Here is a 22,608-nt window from a genome sequence, read left to right on the forward strand (position 1 = left end):
CATTTCCATAGATTCTACTATTTTAATAATTCATTTAAAATAATTTGAATTTAAACACCTCAAAAGTATTCTTAGTATTCAAACTAATTATTTCTTAACACTCTTTGGTTTGACGTAGTTTAATATTTCATTAAGTATAAGTTAAGAAAAAATTCGATATTGCAAGCGGGTGGCAACCCTCTTCAAAATATTTTCAAACTAACCATCTGAAACCGCTATCGTTTGGCATCCATATAGTGGTACATATTTTCTTACTTAATTCCCTTAATTCAAATTAAATAACTTTTTTAAACAGGTGGCAGCTCTCCTATAGTTAAGTTAAGAAACAAAGCTTTTCAAAACCATTTCGATTGATACCAATTTTGTAATAATTTATTTATTTTTTTTTTAATAATTTGAATATAATTTTTTGAAAGGTCGCAACTCTTTTCAAAAAAGTAAAACCTTGACACCTCATTTTCGAGCGAACGGTGCACACCTTTTGTCCTCGCCAAAAAAAACCCCGCGTATTATGTATGTATATATAGATATTTTAGTTTTTTACACACAAGCCTCATCTATTTCGCACAAATTTTCACACACAGTTTTCCTTATAAAAAATTTTACTAAAACTACTTAGCCCAAAATAGCTACTTAACCGAAGAAACCATTCCCGAAACCACCATTATAGTAGCCACTGTGACTTTGCGACTGACTTTGCGCCTGACTGAAGGAGCCACCATAGTTGCCATAGCCGCCATATCCGCCCAGACCACCATAACCGGGATAGAAACCGCCACCAAAACCGGGTCTGCCATAGTAGCCGCCGCCGCCATAACCACCTGGATAGCCGCCATAGATGCCAGGATAGCCACCATAACCGCCGCCTAGGCCGCCTAGGCCGCCATAACCACCAAAGCCCCCACCAAAGCCAGCACCCAAACCCAAGCCCAGGCCGCCGAAGGTACGCGCTTGGGCGCCAGCAGCGGCAGGAAGCGGCGCGGGGGCGGGCGCAGCATGTAGAGCAGCAACAAGTGTGCAGATGAGGGCGAGTTTCAACAGCTAATGGAAATTATAGGAAAATGTTGAGTTTAGAATAAATAATGCTGTTCCAAGTTATTTTCCACTTACATGTCCAGCCATTTTATTTTGGATAAATTGTTCTTTCAGTTTTTTGAAAATGAGTTACTCGACGCAGCTAGTTTTGTACTAAGTTGCAATTGAAGTACGCACATTGCTTTTTATACTTAAAAAACAAGATGAATGCGCACACACATGCGCAATGCTTCTGCCGGACTGCAATAAGTAGCACCTTGAGGTAGGGAGATTGAGAAGAATCGCCGCAAAACAAGTTGATGACGAAAACTCATCTTTACGCTGTGCGCGGCTACTATGCCGCTGGCGGAAACGTCCAGCGTCAAGATCAAGAGCTTTAGCTACAAAAAAAATACAAAAAAGCCAAATAACTACTGGCTATTTTACCTGTTGGTGTTGGTAGCCAAAAAACCCCAATTTTGGAAATATGCATTAAATTCTCAGCTGCTCTGTGAGAATGAAGCGTAGCGCACGCTATTACATAGCATTACGCAGCCAACCGAGAATTAAAGGAAAAACGCCACATGCTGCTTATTTAGCATGTCAACAAAAATTATACTAAAATCATCATCATCATCAGCAATTGCTAGTGAAGCAGCGGCTTTGCTCTTCCGGTAAGAATTTGATACTAATGTTCATTAGGGTGGGCTAAAACTAAGATTTTATTCATTCTTATTGTTAGTGTGTTCAACACTTTGAACTTTGATTGACTTGGGCGATCTTAAGATATTGACCGAAAATTTTCCCAATTCACAAATATTTTTTTAGGGCATAATGAACCACAGTTTTGCTATTACCAATAAAAATTCTAAAAAAAAATCGAAACTTCGGCCCACCCCAATGTACATATTTATGCAGGTGCTCTGTTACAGCTCCGCCTAAGCTAGCCAGCGTGAGTAAGCAATGAAACTAACAAAAAGCCAAGCTCAAATGTATTTGCCAACAACAAAAGTAAAACACTTGTACAAAGTGTATTAACCTCTCGGCCGGCTATCAATCATCTAAGCCGTGATTAGCCACCTCCAACGCTGATGACGTCTGCTGGTCGGACGATTTCACTTTCAGTGGTAATTCGTCGCGGGAAGTCGCTAATTCTTTTGTGGTGATGATTTGTCGTAATTCTCACTGAAATATTTTTTTGTTTTGTTTGTTTTTTTTTCCTAGGTACTCATTGCATTATTTGTACATATATAGTTAAACACTAAAAGAATAGAGGAAGAATTTAAAGTTGCGTTCACTTTTGATAATCACAGAAAAAGGTCATTTTGAGTTTTGAATTGGGGAAACCCGAAAGTGTGTTTGGATTACCTTTGAGTTGCCGTTAAATGCTGTTGGTTGTTAACGAATACATATTATAATTTTTGGTTTTTCCGACTCCATTTCATTTATTTTATTTCAAGATATTTTACATATATATATATATATATATATATATATATATATATATATATATATAGGTAGACTGTACGGTTAAATAATTAGTTCGAGCGCACTTGTTCACAAGGGTTGTTTGTAACAGGCAAAACAAATCGAGATAGATATAGACAAACGGTAAATTTCAGAAATGCTTGCAACTTCGATATTTCGACATTTAAGGACGCTAATTCACTCGAAATTTATACTAACAACAATCCCTTTAAAAGAACTAACATTATTATCTCATTATGTCTAACTGAACCTTCTATCGAAGATGTTTGAAATAAGTGTAAAACTACCCATGCTTACCCTGTAGGGTAGTTTTCGGAAAGGGGAAAAAACTATATTTAATATTTGCGACGGTTATTTAATGTTCGGCTCCGCCCGTACTTAGACTTTTTTACTTGTTTTATTTACATAGTATATTTAGGAAAACGTTTGAGATTACTTAAAGCTGTACTAATGCCTAAGGGTTATTCTGGGTGTTGCACTGATCTGGAATGAGCTTGTGGATGGTGCTCTTAATAAAGCGATGAGAGCTCTCTTTGCTCATACTCGACTTTTTGGTTAAATATTGGGATTACTGTGGAGCCAAAAGCTAGCTATGCATCGATCGTGGACCCAAGGAGAATTCATATAAGGTGATAACAAGTGCATATAAGTAAAAATTCCGTTTATTTTATTATTGCTTTTTCGTGATTTCTATTTGGAGATATCCTAAAATCTAGAGTCGTTTTGTCTTCGCTGACATTCTACCATACTAGTGTAGAGACAAAAATATCATATCAGCTATTCTAGTAACACCACATTATATGAATTTGTCTTGGGTGGACCTATGTAGATAAAAAGCGGTTCATATAGTAATTTCTTTAAAAAAACATTGAATAAAAATAACGTAACTTAATTATATATATTGGTTTATTCGAAAGAGCAAACATTTCAGTATTTATAAAACATTTGAACGAACCTAGAATGACCTTACTTATTTTTAGCGGCAAGCAAAAGTTCAAAGACTTGCGGTGTAAACTAAAAACAAAGTGGAAATATCAAAATTAAATAGTTTGCAGAAATAAAAAAAACAAACTAACAGTTATTATGAGCTTCAAGAATATGATAATCTATGAAAAGGAAGTCATAGTTAAAGATTATAAACAAGAAATAAGCATTAAATAAATGACTGTAGAGCAGATACACGCAATACTGAGATTTAAGAATTACACATTTTATTTAGTTTTAGAACAAAATAAATATGTACTTTTGAGAATATGTAAATATTTTTCCACTAATTTTTTTTATTAGCATACATATTTATTTAGCAACATTTTTTTTACATGGGTGAATAGGCGCTGCAATAAAAGTAAACTCAACGAAGTGAAACAAAAAAGTGCCCAAAAACAGAGAAAATTTGCATGTATAAGAAAATGCAAAATAGCAAAAAAGTTATTTAGTTATTTCGATGTTTTAAAGAGAGACAAACAAATTTGCTATAATTAAATTAAGAAGCTACTAGGGCATTTAGATACATAAGTCGGTGACATTTGGCATATTTGTTTTACGCTGTATATATAGTGCTTATCATAACTCTACGAAACACAGTGGTCGGATAAGTCATGTTTTACGCGAAAAAGGCATATCTTATTCAGAAATGTGCAATGAACTCAAAACTGATTAATATTTTCAATAATATCTGCTAAGCAAGCCGTTGAGTCCGTTTAATTCAACGAATTCGAATTCATGGCACGTTTTAACAGTTATGAGTTGATAGCTTTTTTAACAATTTTTTTATGGAAACTTTCAATTATAATTATGGGGTAGCAGGCGTAGCCAAAGTTATGGGGTTTGGACGGAATCTATTTTTATCTGCTTCCAATGTCTGACAAACACAAACTTAATGACGCAGTTTTTTCAATAATTGATAGTAGCTGACTAACAGATGGTAATTGACACCACTCTGATCGCTCTAGCGATGCGTTTCTATAACTTTTCGGAAACGTTTTAGAAAAAATTACTACAATGGCAACGCTGTGTTGCATTCAAACTTGCTACGCGTTATATTCACAGTCACCGACTTATTGAACTTCCCTCGTATGTGCGGGCATATGTACATGCGTACTTACGTTTTTACTATTTAATTTCGTATAAATACATATACATATGCATGTATATAACGTTACCTAAAGGTGAAAAGGTACCAAGTCCATGTTATGAAATTGTTTAGGAGAGAAGAAAAATCGATGTAGTTTTGCATAATATGTCATTCTGCATCAAAAACTAAATTTTGAAAAAAAGTAGACTTGGCACCTTTTCACCTTTAGGTAGCGATATGTACATATGTAAATACAAATATGCACAACTAATAATATTGTATTAGATAGGTAGATAGGTAATCACTTAAAAACCAAACGCATTCAGATGGAAATTTTGTGGCTTAATTTTTGTAGAAAGTTTTGTTGAAGGGTATAAAAGATTGGACATTTCTTTTAAGATGGTTTATTTTCACTGAATTATTCAAATGAAATGTATGTACAATAGACTGCATCACCAAAAAAAGCTGCGATTTTTCCGCCAGGATTACAAAGTTTATTATATTTTTTAACACGTCCACCAAAATATTTCGGAAAAATATTAAGGTTTAAGCTGGACCGTTTTGAAAATACCTCCAAAAATGGAGTTCTTTATGAATAAAAATAGTTTATTAAAGAACTTCTAGAAAAAAGTTCCCTCAGATGACAAAACATATAAATAGGCGCGCTTTTCGGTGGAGGCATACGCGACATGCCCATTTATCTAACTAACGGACACTATATTGGGCATAATCCATATATTCCCATGGGTGTTTTACAGTCATTTGCATAAGTTGTTAGCTCAATTTTTAATTTATTAACAAATATGTATGTATGTATATATTTATTTGTTGCTAGGCAATCACGTGTGATATTTATAACGAGCGTTAAAATTATTTGAGTAAAGATTCAATACAAGAGAGAACAATAATAAAGATAAATAAATGTAAAAACACGAAATTGTTGGCAAGGTCAGTAATACATATGTATGTAGAGATGTAGGTGATTCATGGCGCGTACATACTCGTATATATATGTATATACAATTGTATGTATGCATGTGCATGTATGTTTATTAAAGGGCCCGCGAAAATGCCCCTGCAGGGAAACCGCGGACTAGTGAATCAAATTTCTAGTTCCGTACTAGATCTTTATCGTCAAAACGGAACCAGTCCGATAGTTACCAGATCCCCACCAGTCCAAAATCAGCGAAATGTGATACTGTTAAAAAACTATTTTATTCCAGTTTTTCCATTAGAAATTTATGTATATCTAAGGTGACGAATTTAGAACTGCATAGATCGAAACTAACGAAAAAATTATGCAGCGGAGGCTTGTTTACTTTACTTAGATATGTGTTTGGCGGCTTTTTCGATCAAATAAGCATATATTCTGCACTTCGCAGATGCTTTGTCATAGCTTGGTAATACATAACCAAAATTTGAGTTATCATTTTAACATCTTGGTACCGTCTGGAATCTAATACGGTTGACAAACGGACTCGGTTATTTTGCATAAAGAGCTTTTAATTGCTTGTGACTCGTGCATTTTCTTCTTTAAAATGCGCATAAGCAGCCGAACAAATACAAGAAATTTTTGGGAATTAACTCGGATCCGGTGTATTTTCGATGACAAAACTGGCAAAAACGGCCAGCTGTTGTCTTTTGTACAAGTAAACAAACAAACCACGCGAGATTCCCATCCGCGGTAACCGTGTGGTGAGGGTTGAGGGCTGCGAGCCTGTACATAGCTGTCAGGTTCGATCCTCGGTCGAAGCGATCGCGAAAATTTTTATTTTTATTTTTTATTTTATTTGATTTATATATTTCATTATACTTTATTTTATTTTCATTTGCTTCATTTTATATATCACATTTTTTATTTTACTATTAGTTAATTTAAATTTTTAGAGTTGAATTTTATTAAAAAGCCAGCAACAACTAACTGATATCAACGTAAAAAAAATTTATAGAACCTATAAAAAAATAATGAAAAGAAAATAAATGAAAATTCTACTGGCTCATTCTACTGGGACTCAAACCCACGACCTTGCGGCTCGTTTATCCGCATTACTACCGTCTGTAAGGGTAAAATTATTAGGCGCATATGTGTGCCAGATTATATGCATAAGCTTTGCCGTCTGTCACAGCTTTTAGATACAAAGGTTCTTAAATAAGAGATGACACGTTCGTTTGACATGCAGTTTGGAAATCATTAAAAATTTCCACAGGCTTAAGTTGAGTCAAACCCCGTAAATAATTGCATGACGAATTTCTTTCTGGGTTGGTGATGGAATTTCTACCGACTTTTCGCCAGTAATTTTATGTTTTCTCGTTTCCTTTCTTACTAATTTCACTGAAATATAAAATGAAATTTCGTATGACTGCTACAAGACACGTATCTACCATTTTTTAACTTTTGAAAACCACATAAAATATGGTCAATTTACCGAACTTTTTTTAGTACCCACTTATAAGAATTTTTAAGCATACAAAGCGCACTTTAGTAGGTACCTACAAACTTTGGTTTTGCTAGACGTAAAATATACGGATAATTATCAATCGAAGCACTAAAAAAAGCTTGTATGCTTGTCGAGATACTAACTAATGGCTAAAAGTGAGGATATTCACCAATTCCAAAAATTGCCCGCTAATTGCAAAAAGGGAGAAAATCGCTAAAATGGGAACATTGCTAGCAGTATACTATTTTTAGAAATATACAGCGAACATGGACGTGAGCAGTACAGTGATATTCAATCATGTCACTTAGAAGGTCATAGCTCTCAAACTGTGTATTACCGAATATTTTAAAGCCACGGCAACTTGCTATGTTAAGGACAGCATTGGACAGCCACATATCACAGGGGATGTAGCTCAGATGGTAGAGCGCTCGCTTAGCATGTGAGAGGTACGGGGATCGATGCCCCGCATCTCCAGTTGTATTTTTTTTCTTTTTATTTTTTTCTTTAACAGTTTTTTTTACAAATGTTTTTATTTAACTTTTCCATATTTTTTCAAAATGAATAACAAATAATATACGCTGGAAGAACGCCATAGCTAAAAAAATTAAAATTGCGAAAAGCGCTTTTCATTTTAGTCAAGCTTAGAACAGCTTAACAACTTCCGATTACAACTTATGGAACTTTAGTCTGATAGAAAGCACTGGCCAAAAACAGCAATAAGAAAACAATCAGAATTCAGGTGAAAAATAATAGGCACGCGACACTTTGACCAGTTTTGAATATTTTTCTTTTGTTAGTCATCAAAATCATATAAGTTAACATTTAATTATTAATTAAAAATACAAATTTTATATTTAAAAATTTTAGAAAAATTATAGGTATGCAAGTAAATGCAAGTTTAATGTGACTAAGAATTTACGTTGGTTTTAGATATTTTTTGTATTTTCTTCCACACAAAGTATGTATGTTCGACAATTTTTTTTGTATGCAAGAAAATAATATCACCATCGGCAAAAAATGATCGAAAACTCTTAATAAAAATTTATTGTCGTTGTAAAAATTTGATGAATGTTTCTACAAAGTTTGAAATTTGGAGCTAAACGGGGTTTGTTAGATAATGAACTGTAATTTTATTTAAAAAAAATACTAGTGATTAAACAATTAAAAGAACAAATAATTTTTAGCAAAAAATCCGACTTCAATTCTCATATAAAAAAAAAATATATATATATATATATATATATATCTGATGATCCACTGATCGGATCTTAACCAGATTAGTATGGGACCACCTCTGAGACACTACCTTTCCGATGCAAAAAGAATTATCGTGGTCCAAAGTTATGCGGTAATATACATAAAAAAAATATATATATTCCGACGAACTGATAACCTCCTCCTTTTTTGGAAGTCGGTTGAAAATGGCAAAAACAGGTAAAAATGTCGTATTTCTATTATTTTTCACATGACTTTATGTACAGCGCTTTGAGCGCTTTGGTTTAAACATCCGCAGTAAGAATTCTTACAGGCGTTATAACTGGACTCTGTGTCCGTTCACCGACACTCCATAGATGGTTATATACAATTAGGTTCTCTCTGTAGAAGGTGTAGGGACAAGGCAGGGCAGGAATCGATTTCCCATTCTTTATAACATTGTCTAGCTCGACTTTTTGCACCAGCTTGGGGAAGGGATAACGGAGGTGAAACTTTAGGAGCTCCACGAAAAATTGCACTAAAGGTGGCATAGCGGCGAAACCGACTTGTCTTCAAACCGATTTTGACAAGGTATAACGGAAATTCGTTCCAAAAATAAATGGTTTAGCAAATAGGTACAATCATGAGAATCTCGGATACCTCCGTCTAGAAGGACATGCCTCCTACTGGCACTCATAGAGTATATTCTTACCTCCGCGTGTAAATATTTAGTTATGAAAACTTCTAAGATGCTTTTTAGGTTAAGCCGACTTCTCTAGAAGATTTCTCTCGGAAGTCGGAGAGAGACCTCCAGACCCTTATCCTAAGTTTTCTTTAACCATATTTATGTGTATCGTGATTTAGTCACTTATTTCTATGAGACAGTGCAAGTCATCGAAGAAGTGATCTTCCAGATGCGCAGATACAGGACCATCCAGCAAGAAGTTCTGCAAGTATTTCGAACTAACTGATCCAAAGTCACATAAAGAATTTGTTTAGTGATAGCTTCTGCGCAGTGTAATAAAAGAAAACAAAATGTAAAGTTAAATACAAAACCATTTTGTTTATTAAATAACAACGAAATACCTTAAAAACCTAAAAAATCAACAAATATTAATACTTTTAATTTTCCACAGTAATCCGAAACACCCATCTTGAATTCGCAGCTTTAAAACAGCTACTAACCAAAGTAACCATTACCGAAACCACCACCAAAACCAGGATAACCGAAACCGCCTGCATACGGTGGAGGTATCCCGTATGATTGATATGCGGGAAAAGGCGCAGGCACGGGATATGGATATGCGCCACCACCACCACCACCACCACCACCACCGCCTCCAATGGGACCACGGTTTCCGCCTGTCAGAGCGCCCAGCAAATTGCTGAAGAGACCACCACCACGACCGCCACCACCGAATAGACCGAAAATACGGGCATTTGGATTGCCTGCTTGAGACGAAGCTGGTGAAGCGCCAAGTCCGGCATTACCCAGGCCAGAGCCTGGAGAACCCGACGAAAGTGATTGTGTCACTGGATAGCGGCTACCAGCAAAACCAGCATCGATACTATTCGGATTGGATGAACCAAATGAGTTCGTTTGTGCTGGATATCTGGGAAAACGATTGTTGCCAGCGGCTGATGAGGGCAAGTTGAATTGGGCGCGAGAGGGTGCGCATGTGAGCGTTAGCAGGAGTGTTGTGAGGATCTGGAAAATCGAGGAGGAAGGAAGAAGATGACACTAGGCCGGATCTATGAATATAATTTTGCTACTTACAAAGGATCTCATCTTCACTACGTTTTATTTTACTTGTACGAAATGAATACTTCTCAGTTAGTTAACTGTTTATGCTTGACTTTAGGTACTTGCTAAGTTTATATACTAAAATTTTAGTTGTTTTCATTTAAATCGCACCTACGCACCCAAAACTATTGGATTATTTTGCAATAAAAATTTCACAAGAAAACATCCATTCTTGACAAGACGGGAAGTAAAACAGGTGCGATTTGCGAATATTCGCAAGCTAATAAAATTTCCATAAGCAGAAAGTATCAATTGTATATTCATTCTAATTCTAACTGCATTACTGACCTTAAACTCGGCATTTGAACTTTTGTTTAAAATTTTATTGTCGACTCGTTTCGCTTTCATTCATCGTTTAACGATACACGCTTTTTGACTTAACTTTGCGGCCAATAAACTCGAGCGATTTTATTGATTTAACAAAAAAATATGAAATAAAATCAAAAAAATAAAAACTATTAATAAAAAAATGATTCAAAATAGACAAAGCTTTATGTAAATTAGCGCTGCTGCAGATCCGAGCCGACTATCCAGCAAGAAGTTCTGCAAGTATGTATGTACATTAGGGTACCACAATAATAAAAAGGTTGAGTTTTCCACCGGAATTATAAAATCTATTATATTTTAAGACTTCCAACAAAATATTTGTGGAAAAATATTAAAATTTACGTGAGCTGGACCGATTTGAGAATACCTTGAAGAATCTAATTATTTCGATTCCTTTGAGAAAATATTAGACATTTCTATGCAGCCCTTTTAAGCTTAAAGTCTTCTCCCATCTGAGATGACATTTTGTAATATTTTTAAATATGATTTTTGGAGCACAGCTCAAATTAATATTCTTCGGAAATATTTTGGAGGAAGTTTTTATATACATATGTACATATAATAATTTTTTTTGATTCCGATGGAAAAATAGTACCAATTTTTCTTCTTTTTTTTGTATGGCGAGTGATGTACCATAATGTGCATACATACAACTTGCATAGGTTCCGCTGGCTTACACGTGAGTTAGCTCGCGAAGCAGGTGCTTGTAAATTTAATCTTCATAAATTTAACCTCCATACGCATACATTTAAAGGTCCACATATAGGTATCTATGTGCATTAGGGTGGTCCAAAAACAAGTAAAGATGGAATTTTAATACTTTTACCACCTAGGATTGATCTAGACAAAAAATATTACACCTCGGTTTTTTTTTCGAAATCAAAAAACATTTAGAGGTCGCTCAAAGCGCTCAAAGTTTACCGTGTAGAAATGGTAGATATTGAATTCTTGAAAATCAATATTTTGCGATCGAATAATTTTGCTTCTATTCAGAAGACTTTCGGTAATAATATCTATTAATATACAATTGTTTATTTAACCAGTTTTTAATATTAGCAATATTTATAGGACTTTAAAAACCTCAAAAAATGCAACCCATAAAAAATCGCCGGTACTGAAAAGTGGTAAAACTAACAATTGAATATTATCACTGGAAGTCTCTTGAACACAAACAAAGATTTCTGATTGGAAAATATTGATTATCAAGAATTCTATGCCATTTCTACGAAAAATGGAGTTTTCCCATATAAAATACATGGAAACTTTGAGTGACCTTTAAATATGTTTTGATTTCAAAAAAAAAACAAGGGGTATAATTTTTTCGGTGTAAATCAATCCTAGGGGGTGGGAGCATTAAAATTTCGACTTTAATTTCTGAACCACCCTAATGTGGATATATAGTATCTATAAACACACATACATATATATTTTATACATATTTCTTTTCCACCTCCATTTATTGATCATCTCTTTTAATTAAAATACTTGTAATGCAAATGCCTTGAAATCATTTGCTCTTCGCTTCACAGTATTCGCGCCACTATTCAATCTTATTTTTAAAATAGCCACCAAAAGGTTTAAGTTTTGTTGACGATTTTTACGTTTTTGTTAAAAACATGAAATTTTTTATATTCACCTTTTTTCGGAATTCCCCTCCCTGTTAATGCGTTGTATGTCTGCGCTACTGAAGTGATCGTCTGGGTCACCACAGCATCTGGGCTTACTTGTATATAAATCCATACGCATTTTATATGCTGTTTAGTTATAATTTTGGTATACCGTGAAATAGTTTTGTGATTCAAGTAATGATGGGAAATTTCGTAAGTTGACCTTCAATGTTGTTGATGGGTTTCGTTTTTTTTTTGTGGTGCTGTGCTTACACATTTAATGGTTTTTAAGATTGATTAGCTGAGTAGTGGGTTTAGTTGAAACTTTTTTTTTTTTAAATTGAGATGAATGCAAGACATTTAAAAAACTTTAATTATGTGCAAAAGTTAATAACAAATAAACAGTATGTAACTAATTTAAGTCTCCCAGCGATTTTTTAAGTGATTAAAAATGTCTTCTGATTCTAAAAGCTAGTTTTTAGTGGAGATTACATTAAATTACACAGACGAAGTGCGACTTAAAAATAAAATGAAATTCAACATACATAGAAGTGACGCCCGTGTATTTTATTTGTACTCAAAAAAAATTATTTAATTTAATTAATTAATGTTAGTGAGAAAAAAGTTTTAATTTAAATTGTTTGAATCGAATTTATTCATTTACTATGTACATTAGACTGCATCACCAAAAAAAGTTGCGGTTTTTCCGGTGGGACTACAAAATTTATTACATTTAAAGACGTCCACCAAAATATTTCGGAAAAACAGTAAGATTTACGATTTGAAAATACCTCCAAAAATGAAGGTTTTTATGAATAAAAATAATTTCTTCAAGAAGTTTTTGAAAAAAATTCGTTCAGATGACTTTTTTGCACAGAAGTAAAAGGAGTGGAAAAATACCTTTCTACCGAGACCATACTAGTCTAAATTAGAATAGTTTTGGCTCAGTTATTAAAGTTTTTCGTACATCAATGTTTGAAAAAAAGTAAAAAAATCAGCATAAAAAATCTCATTATTACGATTCCATTAAAAAGATTTTTAAATATTTGTATGCAGTTTTTTAAGTTTAAACCGTTTTGTCATTTGAGGAGATTAAAAAAAAAGTCTCTAAGAAACTTTTTTTATTCATAAAAAACTCCATTTTTGGAGGTATTTTCAAATTGGTCCAGCTCACGTTTCATGCTTTACGTTTCCGAAATATTTTGGTGGGCGTCTTAAAATAAAATATATATTATAATTTCAATGGAAGCACAGTACAGATTTTTTTGTATGGGGAGTCTATGTACATATACATATATCGCACATTTGCTGCAAGAGTGTCCCAATTTTTAAGATCAAATATGGGAAAAAAATGTAAAGTTTATAGTTTCGGTTAGAGGAGAGATAAAAACAGCGGATAAAGATATTATCAAACCTAAGATACTTTTATTCCATACCAAAGAGCGATTGTTATAATTGCTGAACTAAGCGGAAATGAGTAATGTCTCTATTTTATGAAGCACAATTAACGGTTCATTCTTCTTCTTTGTCCTCTAATCCCCAGCGGGACATCCATTACGCCTGCGTGCCATTTACAATCGCCTTAATTTCCTTCCAGCTTAATCCGATTTGCTTCGCCTCACGCTCAACTGTTTTTCGCCATGTTTCATGCGCAGTGCCAGGGGCCTGCCTTTACCGATTAGGGGGTTCCATTCCATAACCTTTGCAATACTGCTGCCTTCTTTGCGCCAGGTGTGACTTCTCCATTTCCATTTCTGTCTCCAGATCCAGATGTCTAGGTTCTCTATGTTAACTTTTCTAAGCAATTCCTATTTTGAGTTTGCTTTTGAGACAAAAAATTGACCAATCTGCGAAAAAACTGGCCATTATTTACTCCTTTCTTTTGAAGCGTTAGATCTTCCTAGCTCGTTTATTTACTCCTATATGTATTTTGAATGATTTCAATTCTGTAAAAAGTATTTTTTTGGACCTTCTGTGTGGAAGGTTTTTCGATTTAAAAAAATTTTAAGCTTTTTGTTGTTGTTGTTGCGGAAAAATGAAAAATTCTGAGACGTCATGACTTCACAATTTCATAGAGTTTTCCGTATATTGAATGTCACTAAACTACTAAACGGCTGGAGTGATTTCGTTCATATTTGGAACATAGCTAGGTGGCGCTGGGGTCGGGATATTCATAAAAATTGCATTTACTTGCTGATTTGGCTCATATTTAGAATACAATTTAGCCAATTAAGAAGAAATATTTGGACTTAAAACTTACGCGATAGGTGGTCCTGTGGCCGAGATATCCCCAAACATTATTTCACGCTAAGAGAAGGATAGATATCTACTATATATTTGTGGAAGTATGTATGTATGTATATAAATATGTGCCAGGTTGCAGCCTAAACGGACGGACAGAATCGAACAAAATTTTGACAGAGTATTTCCATGACACCTGGGCCTATAATGGGGAGAAAAAATTGGGATTCGACAAGGGGGTGTGGCACCTCCCATAGGCGTGATATTTTTTATCAGCTATAACTTGGGAACCATAAGCCCCACGAACTTGAAATTTGGTATGCAGGCATAGCTACGGTAGGTGCTTTTCGTAAGGTGTATTTGAATGAGTTTATAAAAGGGGCGTGGCACATCGCGTGGGCGTGGAACTTTTTATCAGCTATAACTTCGGAACCATAAGTCACATGAACCTGAAATTAGGTATGCAGGCATAGCTACGGTAGGTTCTTATAGTAAGGTGTATATGAATGAGTTTATCATCAGCCGACTCATTCCCTTCAATATTGCTATGTCCGGGAACCCAGCATAGAGTGACGTTGGTACGGCTCAGTGACGCCAGTGTACGAACTGCTTTCAGTTTTTGTATACTTTGCAATCTAACCAGATGGGATTTGGAGTTAACTTGGCTCCCACCAGATAAACGTACCGAAAGGCATCTGTTTTTTTTTTTTTTAATTACTTAAAATTATAGAAAGAAAATATTCCACAAAATAAGGACATTTGGATATGAATTCAGGGAAATTCGAATGCGAAAAAAGATAACTGTTAAAAAAGGCGGACCTTTTATACCCAAGTTAATCTAATTGCTTAAACCTATGTATTTTTAAGATGGTTGTCAGTTTTGTAGCAATTTCGCGACATGAAATATGCCATTACCTACTTTTTTCTTGAAGAAATTTATCGAATTTAATGCTGGATTTCCACCAGGCATTAAATGGCAAAAATTACAAATGACACAAAATTTTTTGTAATTTAAGAGAAGCTACTTACATATTTATTTTAAAATATGGTATGTATGTAGGTATTAACGCCTTCCTGGTTATGAGGTTACCCGGTTAAAAATTTTTACTCTTTAATATTAAATTGTAAACTGAATAAAAAGAAAACTTATTAATACATTACCAGATAATCTGATAGGCAGGTTGTGTAGATTTGCAGTGTTTTGTAGGCTTTTACAATTTTCTAAACATGTTTTCTCTATTTTTTCCCCGCAGAAAATCACCAGCTTCGCCGCACTGCTCTTCCTGGGCATAATAGCAACACCAGCAAAGGCACATTTCAAAAAATTCGGCGGCTTTGGTGGCTTCGGCGGCGGCTATAGTGGTGCCTATGCCACCAGTAGTGTCATAAACAACTATCAAGTGGCGCCCGTACCGGTGCCAGTACCAGTTTCGGTGCCACAACCCTATCCGGTGCACATCACTAAAGTAGTGCCTGTGCCGGTACCAATTTCAGTGCCCGAACCTATATGGCCCAGCGGCGGTTGGAGTGGTGGCTATGGCGGTGCAGAAAGTTTTGCGACCGCATCCGCATCATCAGGTAGTTTCGGTGGCGGCTATGGAGGCGGATTGGGTGGTTTTGGAGGTTTCGGCAAACATGGATTTGGCGGCTGGGGGCGGCGGCGTTAAATTTTAATTTTTAGGTTTTTTATTTTTTTGTACGAGTATTTTATTTATTTTTATATTTTTGTTTGTTAAATACATTATTTAAATACTTCAATGCTGTTGTTTTTTTTTATTTAGTCGTTTGTTGAATTAAATATATCACCAATGGGCCGCTAGAATCATTTAAGTCAAGGTAATTTTTTGATTTTGTTCACATTTTTTCGAACCTTAAAAGGCACCTTGAAAAAATATTAAAGCGTATTTCGGAGTATCATTATCTGTTTTTCAAAAAAAAAAAAAAAAAAACGGGCAAAACATATTTTTCAAAAATAGTTGCACACATCTTATACAATGGTTTGGTGTATTTGCCTATGCGAGAAGTTTGATAGTCTATCAACTCTCTCCACTGAGCCTCTCCTGCAACCATCGTCAATCATCATTTCGCTATAAAGTCAAGTACTACTCGTATGTACGTACGTTAAGGAGCCCGGCATCACCACTATCATCCATTAACATCTGTAAACAATTGAGGTAAGAACACTGCAAACTTCTTTATAGCTTTTATCTTAAAGTAGAAATTCTTGCAAAACTTGCAATTGAAACAAAGCAATGCACACCTTTCAGCTCACCTATGTACACATGTATGTATGTATGGGAATAGCCATTGCCCAGCTCAAGGCCAAAGTCAGCAGCAAGCCAGCAATAGGGTGTAGGGTGGCCACACTTACAAATGAGTAAATTCACAGCTGGTTGAAATAACCTTTCACAGCCACCAAACCCAGCGTATGGAGAGTGCCAGCTAACAGAGTCCTAAATAAACATTTCCGAACAGACAAGACATAAGAAAACAATTCATTTTTAATTGGAAAAAAGCACCAGTAAAGTACAAAACTTTTTAGCTACATAACTAGTGTGCTCGTACTTGTAAAATGCATAGAAGAATTTTCGTGAACGGCGATGATACTCGTATATCAAACCTTATCAGTGAGAGGTGGATGGATGGTCAGTATGAAGCTGCTGTCGCTTGACCAACTCAATCACTTGGGTATCACTTTTTTTTTTTGTTGACAATTGCTGTAAAATTTCATCTCACAGGAATGATACATCTCGGCTCGTCTTCAAATTTATCTGGCGCCTGCAATCTACATAAAGGAATCTCTGAGAGGAAGTAAGGTGGGGAATACATGCACACGTACATCCTATGCGATTTTTTGCTAAGTGCCAAGTGTGGGCAATTATTGCATGAGGAAGCATGTTTTGATTTCATCATAACCGAAAATGATATAAGTGTTTGTGGCAGAGTGGGGGTGGTGGGTGATGAGGAGCATAACAATAATGTGGGCATGTATGTATGTACGAATATTCATATGTAGCCGTAATTTGTCTCATACATATATGTATGTACATATGTTGCGGGTGCAGCAACAATAATTTCGTACATAAATAACAGCTGTAGCAATAGAAATAACAAATGCGCTCGAAATCTAACAGCAGCAATAACAAATAAAGCAAAGATGACCGGAAAAATGCCCTGAAGGATAATGGATGGACATATATGTAGCTGTATACCTACTTACATTTGTACCGTGTGTGCATGAAGTGACCACAGACTAATATTGCTCCCAGATAGCTGTTAATTTTTTTTTTTGCACACTGCAAATATCTACATATGTATGTGCATACGTATAATGATAATAATAATAGACTTATGGGCAAAGAAAATACTCACAGCGTTTTTGCCTGCAAAAAATGATAAATATAGTAGACAGTTAAATAAACAAAGAAAAGTAATGGAAAGGAGAAGCAACATTTATTTGTTACTAACTTTTGTCCGTGGCCCCGCACGGGGTATATGCGCTTTAACGTTATGTTGACTATTTTGCAGAAAGCCTTTCTTTATCAACGGCAACGAGGGCTCTTGATATTTGATTAATCTAATATTCGAACTATTCGAATGAGGCAATATTCGAATAGAAAAATTCGAATAGCGCTATTCGAATAATCGTTCTCCGCCGAATATTCGAATGATCGTTCGTGTTCAATTATTCTAACATTAATAGTGCAAGAATTTATTTGTAATTCATATTATTATGTCGCTAGGCGAATCCACATTCGTTTGAGGCATTAATACAAATACTTTTATGAGTTTGTACTTGCATTTCCTCCCCCTATTCGTTTTGTGCACTTGCTTTGGCCAAAAATTTATTTTTTAAAATAGTGCAATTTGTCGAGGACAACATTGACAAACTCCGGCAAGAGAGTAAAGCAGTTGGTGCGCAAGTACATTTGCACTCCACTGCTGTTTTACCACTTACTTACCCTTGAACATTTCATTCATCATTAGTTTTACACCTGAATGACGTTTTCAATCAATTCTCATTTACTATATTCGCACACTTCAAGCGTTTTATTTACTCTTAAGTGGCATCACAATATTATTTCGTAGCTTACGCCCGATTTTCAATAATACTGTTATTCTTTATATTTATTTTATTTCACTTTTTTATATGTTTTTAGTGAATTTATCACTGATTGTTGTTGTTGGTAACAAACGTGTGCGGAATCGCTAAATAGTTGTCTGTCTGCTTCGTGACCAAGCAGCTATTGGCGTGCTATACGCATTGTTAAGAGTTGTTGGGCAGACAAGTAGCGTTATAAATAAATTGTGTAGGTCTAGTTTTATTTACATATATAAATTCAAGATTCTCAATAAATTTAAATTTTCTTTTACATAAATAGGTACTTATGTACACATTTTGTTGCTATTTGATATACAAAACTACCCTACCACTGGCGCATAAGTGAGAAAAGCGCAGTTAGCCACGGTTCCGTTATATGGGGATGTAGCTCAGATGGTAGAGCGCTCGCTTAGCATGTGAGAGGTACGGGGATCGATGCCCCGCATCTCCAGAGAGGGATTAATTTTTTTATTAATTTTTAATTTTTTTTTTCACTAAAAATTTAAATTTCATTAACTCATAATTTATTTTAGTAGTTTTGTAAACCGTTTGCATGAGCTCAGAAATAGTTTTTTCGTTTTCTGACAAAACGAAAATTTCGAGTTAATACGCTTTTGAGGAACGTACCTATACGAAGTTATAGATTTGATTTACTGATATTAAGTTCAGCCAGATACTTATCGACTCCATTAAATTTACAATTTATCTATCGCTTGTTGGTGTTCACACACAGTCCACTGCTCGATTAGCGAAGTGCTCAAGTAATGCAAAGTAGGTTCAACTAAATTTGTCAGCCCTTTTTAATTTGAAGGCACATTCGGCAAAGCCACATTATTTTGGATACATTTGAAACTCAAACAACTTTTTAGAAAATCCTTTCTAATTTTTATTGGCACTTCAACGCATTTTCTGGTGTGGAAAACTTGTCTCTCCCTTGATAAGAGTACACTGAAAAAAAAAAATCAACCAAAAATTGGTTAATATTATCAAATTCAAACTTGAAAAGGAATCAACGTGATTTTTGGTTAATGTTAACAATGCCTTGGTTGATATTTTCAACAATGATTTAGTAATATTAACCACACTTTTTATGCGTTTACATAGTTCAGAGATACAAAACACAAATTTATGTTATGATTTTAATACGTTACCTCTGGCGGGATTTGAGCCCGCATTTTCTGAAACTGCACACTCAGCTACAGCCGCTTTTAAAATGTGTCTTCAAATGTTCAACTTTAATCAATTTTCGTCGTTTTATTTGGTTCCGCACTTCACAGATGCTTTTTCGTAATTATTAAAAACCAAAAACAGAAAAAATAAAAATTATGTGTTGCGCTGACGGAATTCGTACTCGAACCTGCTGGAAAAATAACAACAAGCACCTCCGCACGTTCAGCTACAGCCAGACATACGAATTTGTTTTCAAATGTGCAACTTAAATCACATTTTTACAATCGGTGTATTAGCCATGAAAAAACCAATGTACTTTTAGCTCAGTACAGGGATGGTAAGATTAAGCAAATGATCGAGTATTGCCTTTCAAACATTGATTTAATTGAATCGAGTTCTTTGTTCTAATAAATCGATTAATTTTGAAATAGCCATCAAATAATTTGAGCATTGCTGCCACACATACTTTTTTTTTCATATCAAATTCGTTCTAAAACTCGTTTAAAAATGTACCAAAATGGTAACTCTGCTTATGAGTAAAACAACTCTGTAACCTCAATTGTCAAAGAACAAGGAGTTGGGCATCGTGCTAGCTTAGCGAACGCTGGACAAATTAAGAACACTTGCAACTGCACGGTCTTACTGGTGGCAACTCAAACTTCTAGTTAGTGCATTGACAGGACATTGTCCGATAGCTATTCATGCGGTGAGACTAAATATCACACCGGATTCTCACTGTCGCAGCTTCTTACAGGGCAATGAGGTGGAGTCATCTCAACACTTTCTCTAAATATGACCAACTTTTGCAAGGCTACATTGTAAACAGCTTGGAAAGAACTCGCCTTAAGGAGTTCTTCAAGTCGGACATCTGCCGTCAGCGAAATCTTATTCTCACCATACCGCGTTTTTGGCTTTAGCTTAGCTTATTTCCCGTTTATAGTGATATTACAAAGTATTAGGTAATTGTTTTTTTACATACCAATATTGTTGCTTCTGAAATATTGTAAATATATTTTCCCGCAATTCCTATTTCCTTGCCATTTTCGCATTAAATAACTATTTCATTTCACAAAAGAACACCCATATGATGTAAAATATTTTGATTATTTCAATAATAAAATATGGGAAAAATTATGTATAACTACGGTGACCATTCGTATCGATTTTGGCGGAACATTACAGTTTTTTTTTTTCATGAAGCGATTCTAACTTGAGTTTAGTGAAATATAATTCCCTCAAAATATTCATGGATATGAAAAATATAAGCTATAGATACAGTGGCAAAGATGTAAATAGGGAAGAGACATTTTAATATTCTTTGGCTAATAAACTTTCGATTATTATTATTACATTTTTTATTATCTTTTATGAAAGTGGAGCTCGTTATTTAACAAAGACAATGCAAGTCAAAATTTCAAACGTTGTACAAAAATTAGCTAAGTTCGAGAAAGGTTCACCAAAATTTTTAGCTTTTTAATTAGATTTATTAGAAACATTCCGGGTAGGCGGTTTCTTTGTATCCCATTCAAAGTGCAAATTTTAGCTAGCTATGACTTACCGTGAATTTTTTTGTGGAAGGTATTGCTCATTTTCTCCATATAATAAAAAATTTCGAACATACTTTGTATGGAAGAAAACGCGCGAACAAAAAAATTCTCAAAAATCAACGGTAAGTCCAAGCTAATTCAAACTTGCACTTTGAAAAAAAAAACTGTTAAAATATTTAAAATTTGTATCAGCATTTGTTAAAATTCAAAGTTTTGAAATTTTGATTTACATAATTTGTTTTAGATAGTAAGCTACATTTTCATAAAAAAGAATAAAACTTGTTTAAACAAAGAAAAGTAGCCAAAACTTGCCAAAATGTGTCTGCCCTATTGACATATTCTCGCCACCGTATATATATTTTGTGTATGTATATATACATTTTGCGATAATTTTTCAGGTTTTTTCTCTTTTTTTTAAATAAAACTGCATTAAAAGATGTTATATCCTTTTATTCTAAAAACAAAATTGTATGTTCGAATTTTCGCCCACAGAAATCTGGTCACCATATGTATGACTGACAATTTTATTCGACGCAGTCCTTATTTCCGGTGCTAGAATATTACTTTCCTCCCTGCATCGCAAAAGCTACACCGTAGCCACTTAATACATTTTACACATTCCACCACTGGTAATTTATTTAAACTTAACACTTATGGCGCCAACAACAATTCGCACGTACTAGCAATATTTCATTATTAAAATTCCAACTTTTAAACTTTTTTACGCCAAATATTTCTTTTTTATTTATGTATAGAACATTTACGATTCTTACATACATATGTACATACCTGCACACACGTACTTACGAACTTCACACGCTTTTTTACACCCATTTCCGCTCCTTCGCACAGCGAGGACACGTTGACTTTTTCGCCGGCTGCGTAGCCTCTTAATTTTATTTGGCACATTACACTCCGCAACTGACACGAATTATCGCGGCTGAACCCCGGGCACAGGCAGGCGGATGATGTCAAAGGAAAGCAACATTTTACAGCAAAGAAATGAAATGAGGTGGAGTGTATGGGCAACAAATTCGTCGCAGCGATGAGCTTTTTTTTTGGCGTGTTATTTTTTCGCACCTTTCGTTGCCCGCATTTTTGCATGAATTATGGGTTTTTGCTTCACTAACGGCCACGAAGGTGACAAAAATCACGTGAGACGCGGCACAAAAACAAAAACAAGAAAACTAGCGAGGAGAGCAGAGAAATAAGGAGGCGCCAAACCCTCATATATAGTTAGTGCATGGGTCCGTTGGCTCACCCCCCTGCATTATTACCACTTCAGTGAAGGCGTGCGAGCTGAAAGTGCGGCTAACTAGAGGGTGCTGCGCATGGTACACTTTTTAAACCCTCGTTTACCAAGTGTTTGGCATGAGCGACCCCGGCGGGTAAGTGGTACGATCGACGCCTACGTGCCAATAAATTTTCGCACGTTTTTCTATTGTAATTTCAGAAACGTACGAAAAATGTCAAGATGATAATAATGAGGTAGGTGCATGCTCTTGTGTGCGGTAGGTTCATTCATTCACATCCTTCATCGAGCAGCGGCAGCGAGGCACCTCAGTCAATACGACAAACGCTGGCAATCGCTGGTTGGGGCTA

At 35.0% G+C, this 22,608-nt stretch overlaps 4 protein-coding genes and 2 non-coding genes across 7 annotated transcripts in view; 4 read left to right on the forward strand and 2 right to left on the reverse strand.

Moving 5' to 3' along the window:
* Positions 1 to 9,947, forward strand: part of LOC118741833 (adenosine 3'-phospho 5'-phosphosulfate transporter 1) — a 128,792-nt gene extending 118,845 nt beyond the window's left edge. The window contains exon 6 of one of the 2 annotated variants that reach the window (XM_036473822.1): positions 9,345 to 9,947. The gene's annotated coding sequence lies outside the window, so the exon portion shown is untranslated. Of the gene's footprint in view, positions 1 to 619; positions 712 to 9,344 lie in introns of those variants that run through there. The other variant, XM_036473816.1, reaches the window with a different exon arrangement.
* On the reverse strand, positions 552 to 1,262 carry LOC118741905 (glycine-rich cell wall structural protein-like). The gene is made up of 2 exons (XM_036473881.1): positions 1,111 to 1,262; positions 552 to 1,041 (listed from the first exon to the last, which is right to left on the reverse strand). The coding sequence occupies exons 1-2, from the start codon at positions 1,120 to 1,122 to the stop codon at positions 634 to 636; spliced, it is 420 nt and encodes a 139-aa protein (XP_036329774.1). The 5' UTR covers positions 1,123 to 1,262; the 3' UTR covers positions 552 to 633.
* On the forward strand, positions 7,416 to 7,488 carry Trnaa-agc. Its single transcript has one exon. It is a non-coding gene; the product is annotated as a tRNA-Ala (tRNA).
* LOC118743146 (acanthoscurrin-1-like) lies at positions 9,389 to 9,997 on the reverse strand. Its single transcript, XM_036475713.1, has 2 exons — positions 9,986 to 9,997; positions 9,389 to 9,916 (listed from the first exon to the last, which is right to left on the reverse strand). Exons 1-2 carry the CDS (start codon positions 9,995 to 9,997, stop codon positions 9,389 to 9,391), a joined length of 540 nt encoding a protein of 179 aa, XP_036331606.1.
* Positions 9,998 to 12,076: 2,079 nt separating this feature from the next.
* LOC118741897 (shematrin-like protein 2) lies at positions 12,077 to 15,884 on the forward strand. Its single transcript, XM_036473874.1, has 2 exons — positions 12,077 to 12,159; positions 15,441 to 15,884. The coding sequence occupies exons 1-2, from the start codon at positions 12,145 to 12,147 to the stop codon at positions 15,852 to 15,854; spliced, it is 429 nt and encodes a 142-aa protein (XP_036329767.1). The 5' UTR covers positions 12,077 to 12,144; the 3' UTR covers positions 15,855 to 15,884.
* A 2,783-nt stretch (positions 15,885 to 18,667) lies between these two features.
* Positions 18,668 to 18,740, forward strand: Trnaa-agc. The gene has a single exon. It is a non-coding gene; the product is annotated as a tRNA-Ala (tRNA).
* Positions 18,741 to 22,608: the final 3,868 nt, after the last annotated feature.

This window comes from Rhagoletis pomonella, unplaced genomic scaffold (assembly GCF_013731165.1).
Source record: "Rhagoletis pomonella isolate Grant_MI unplaced genomic scaffold, Rhpom_1.0 Rhpom_scaffold_00001, whole genome shotgun sequence".
NCBI classification, from domain to species: Eukaryota; Metazoa; Arthropoda; class Insecta; order Diptera; family Tephritidae; genus Rhagoletis; species Rhagoletis pomonella.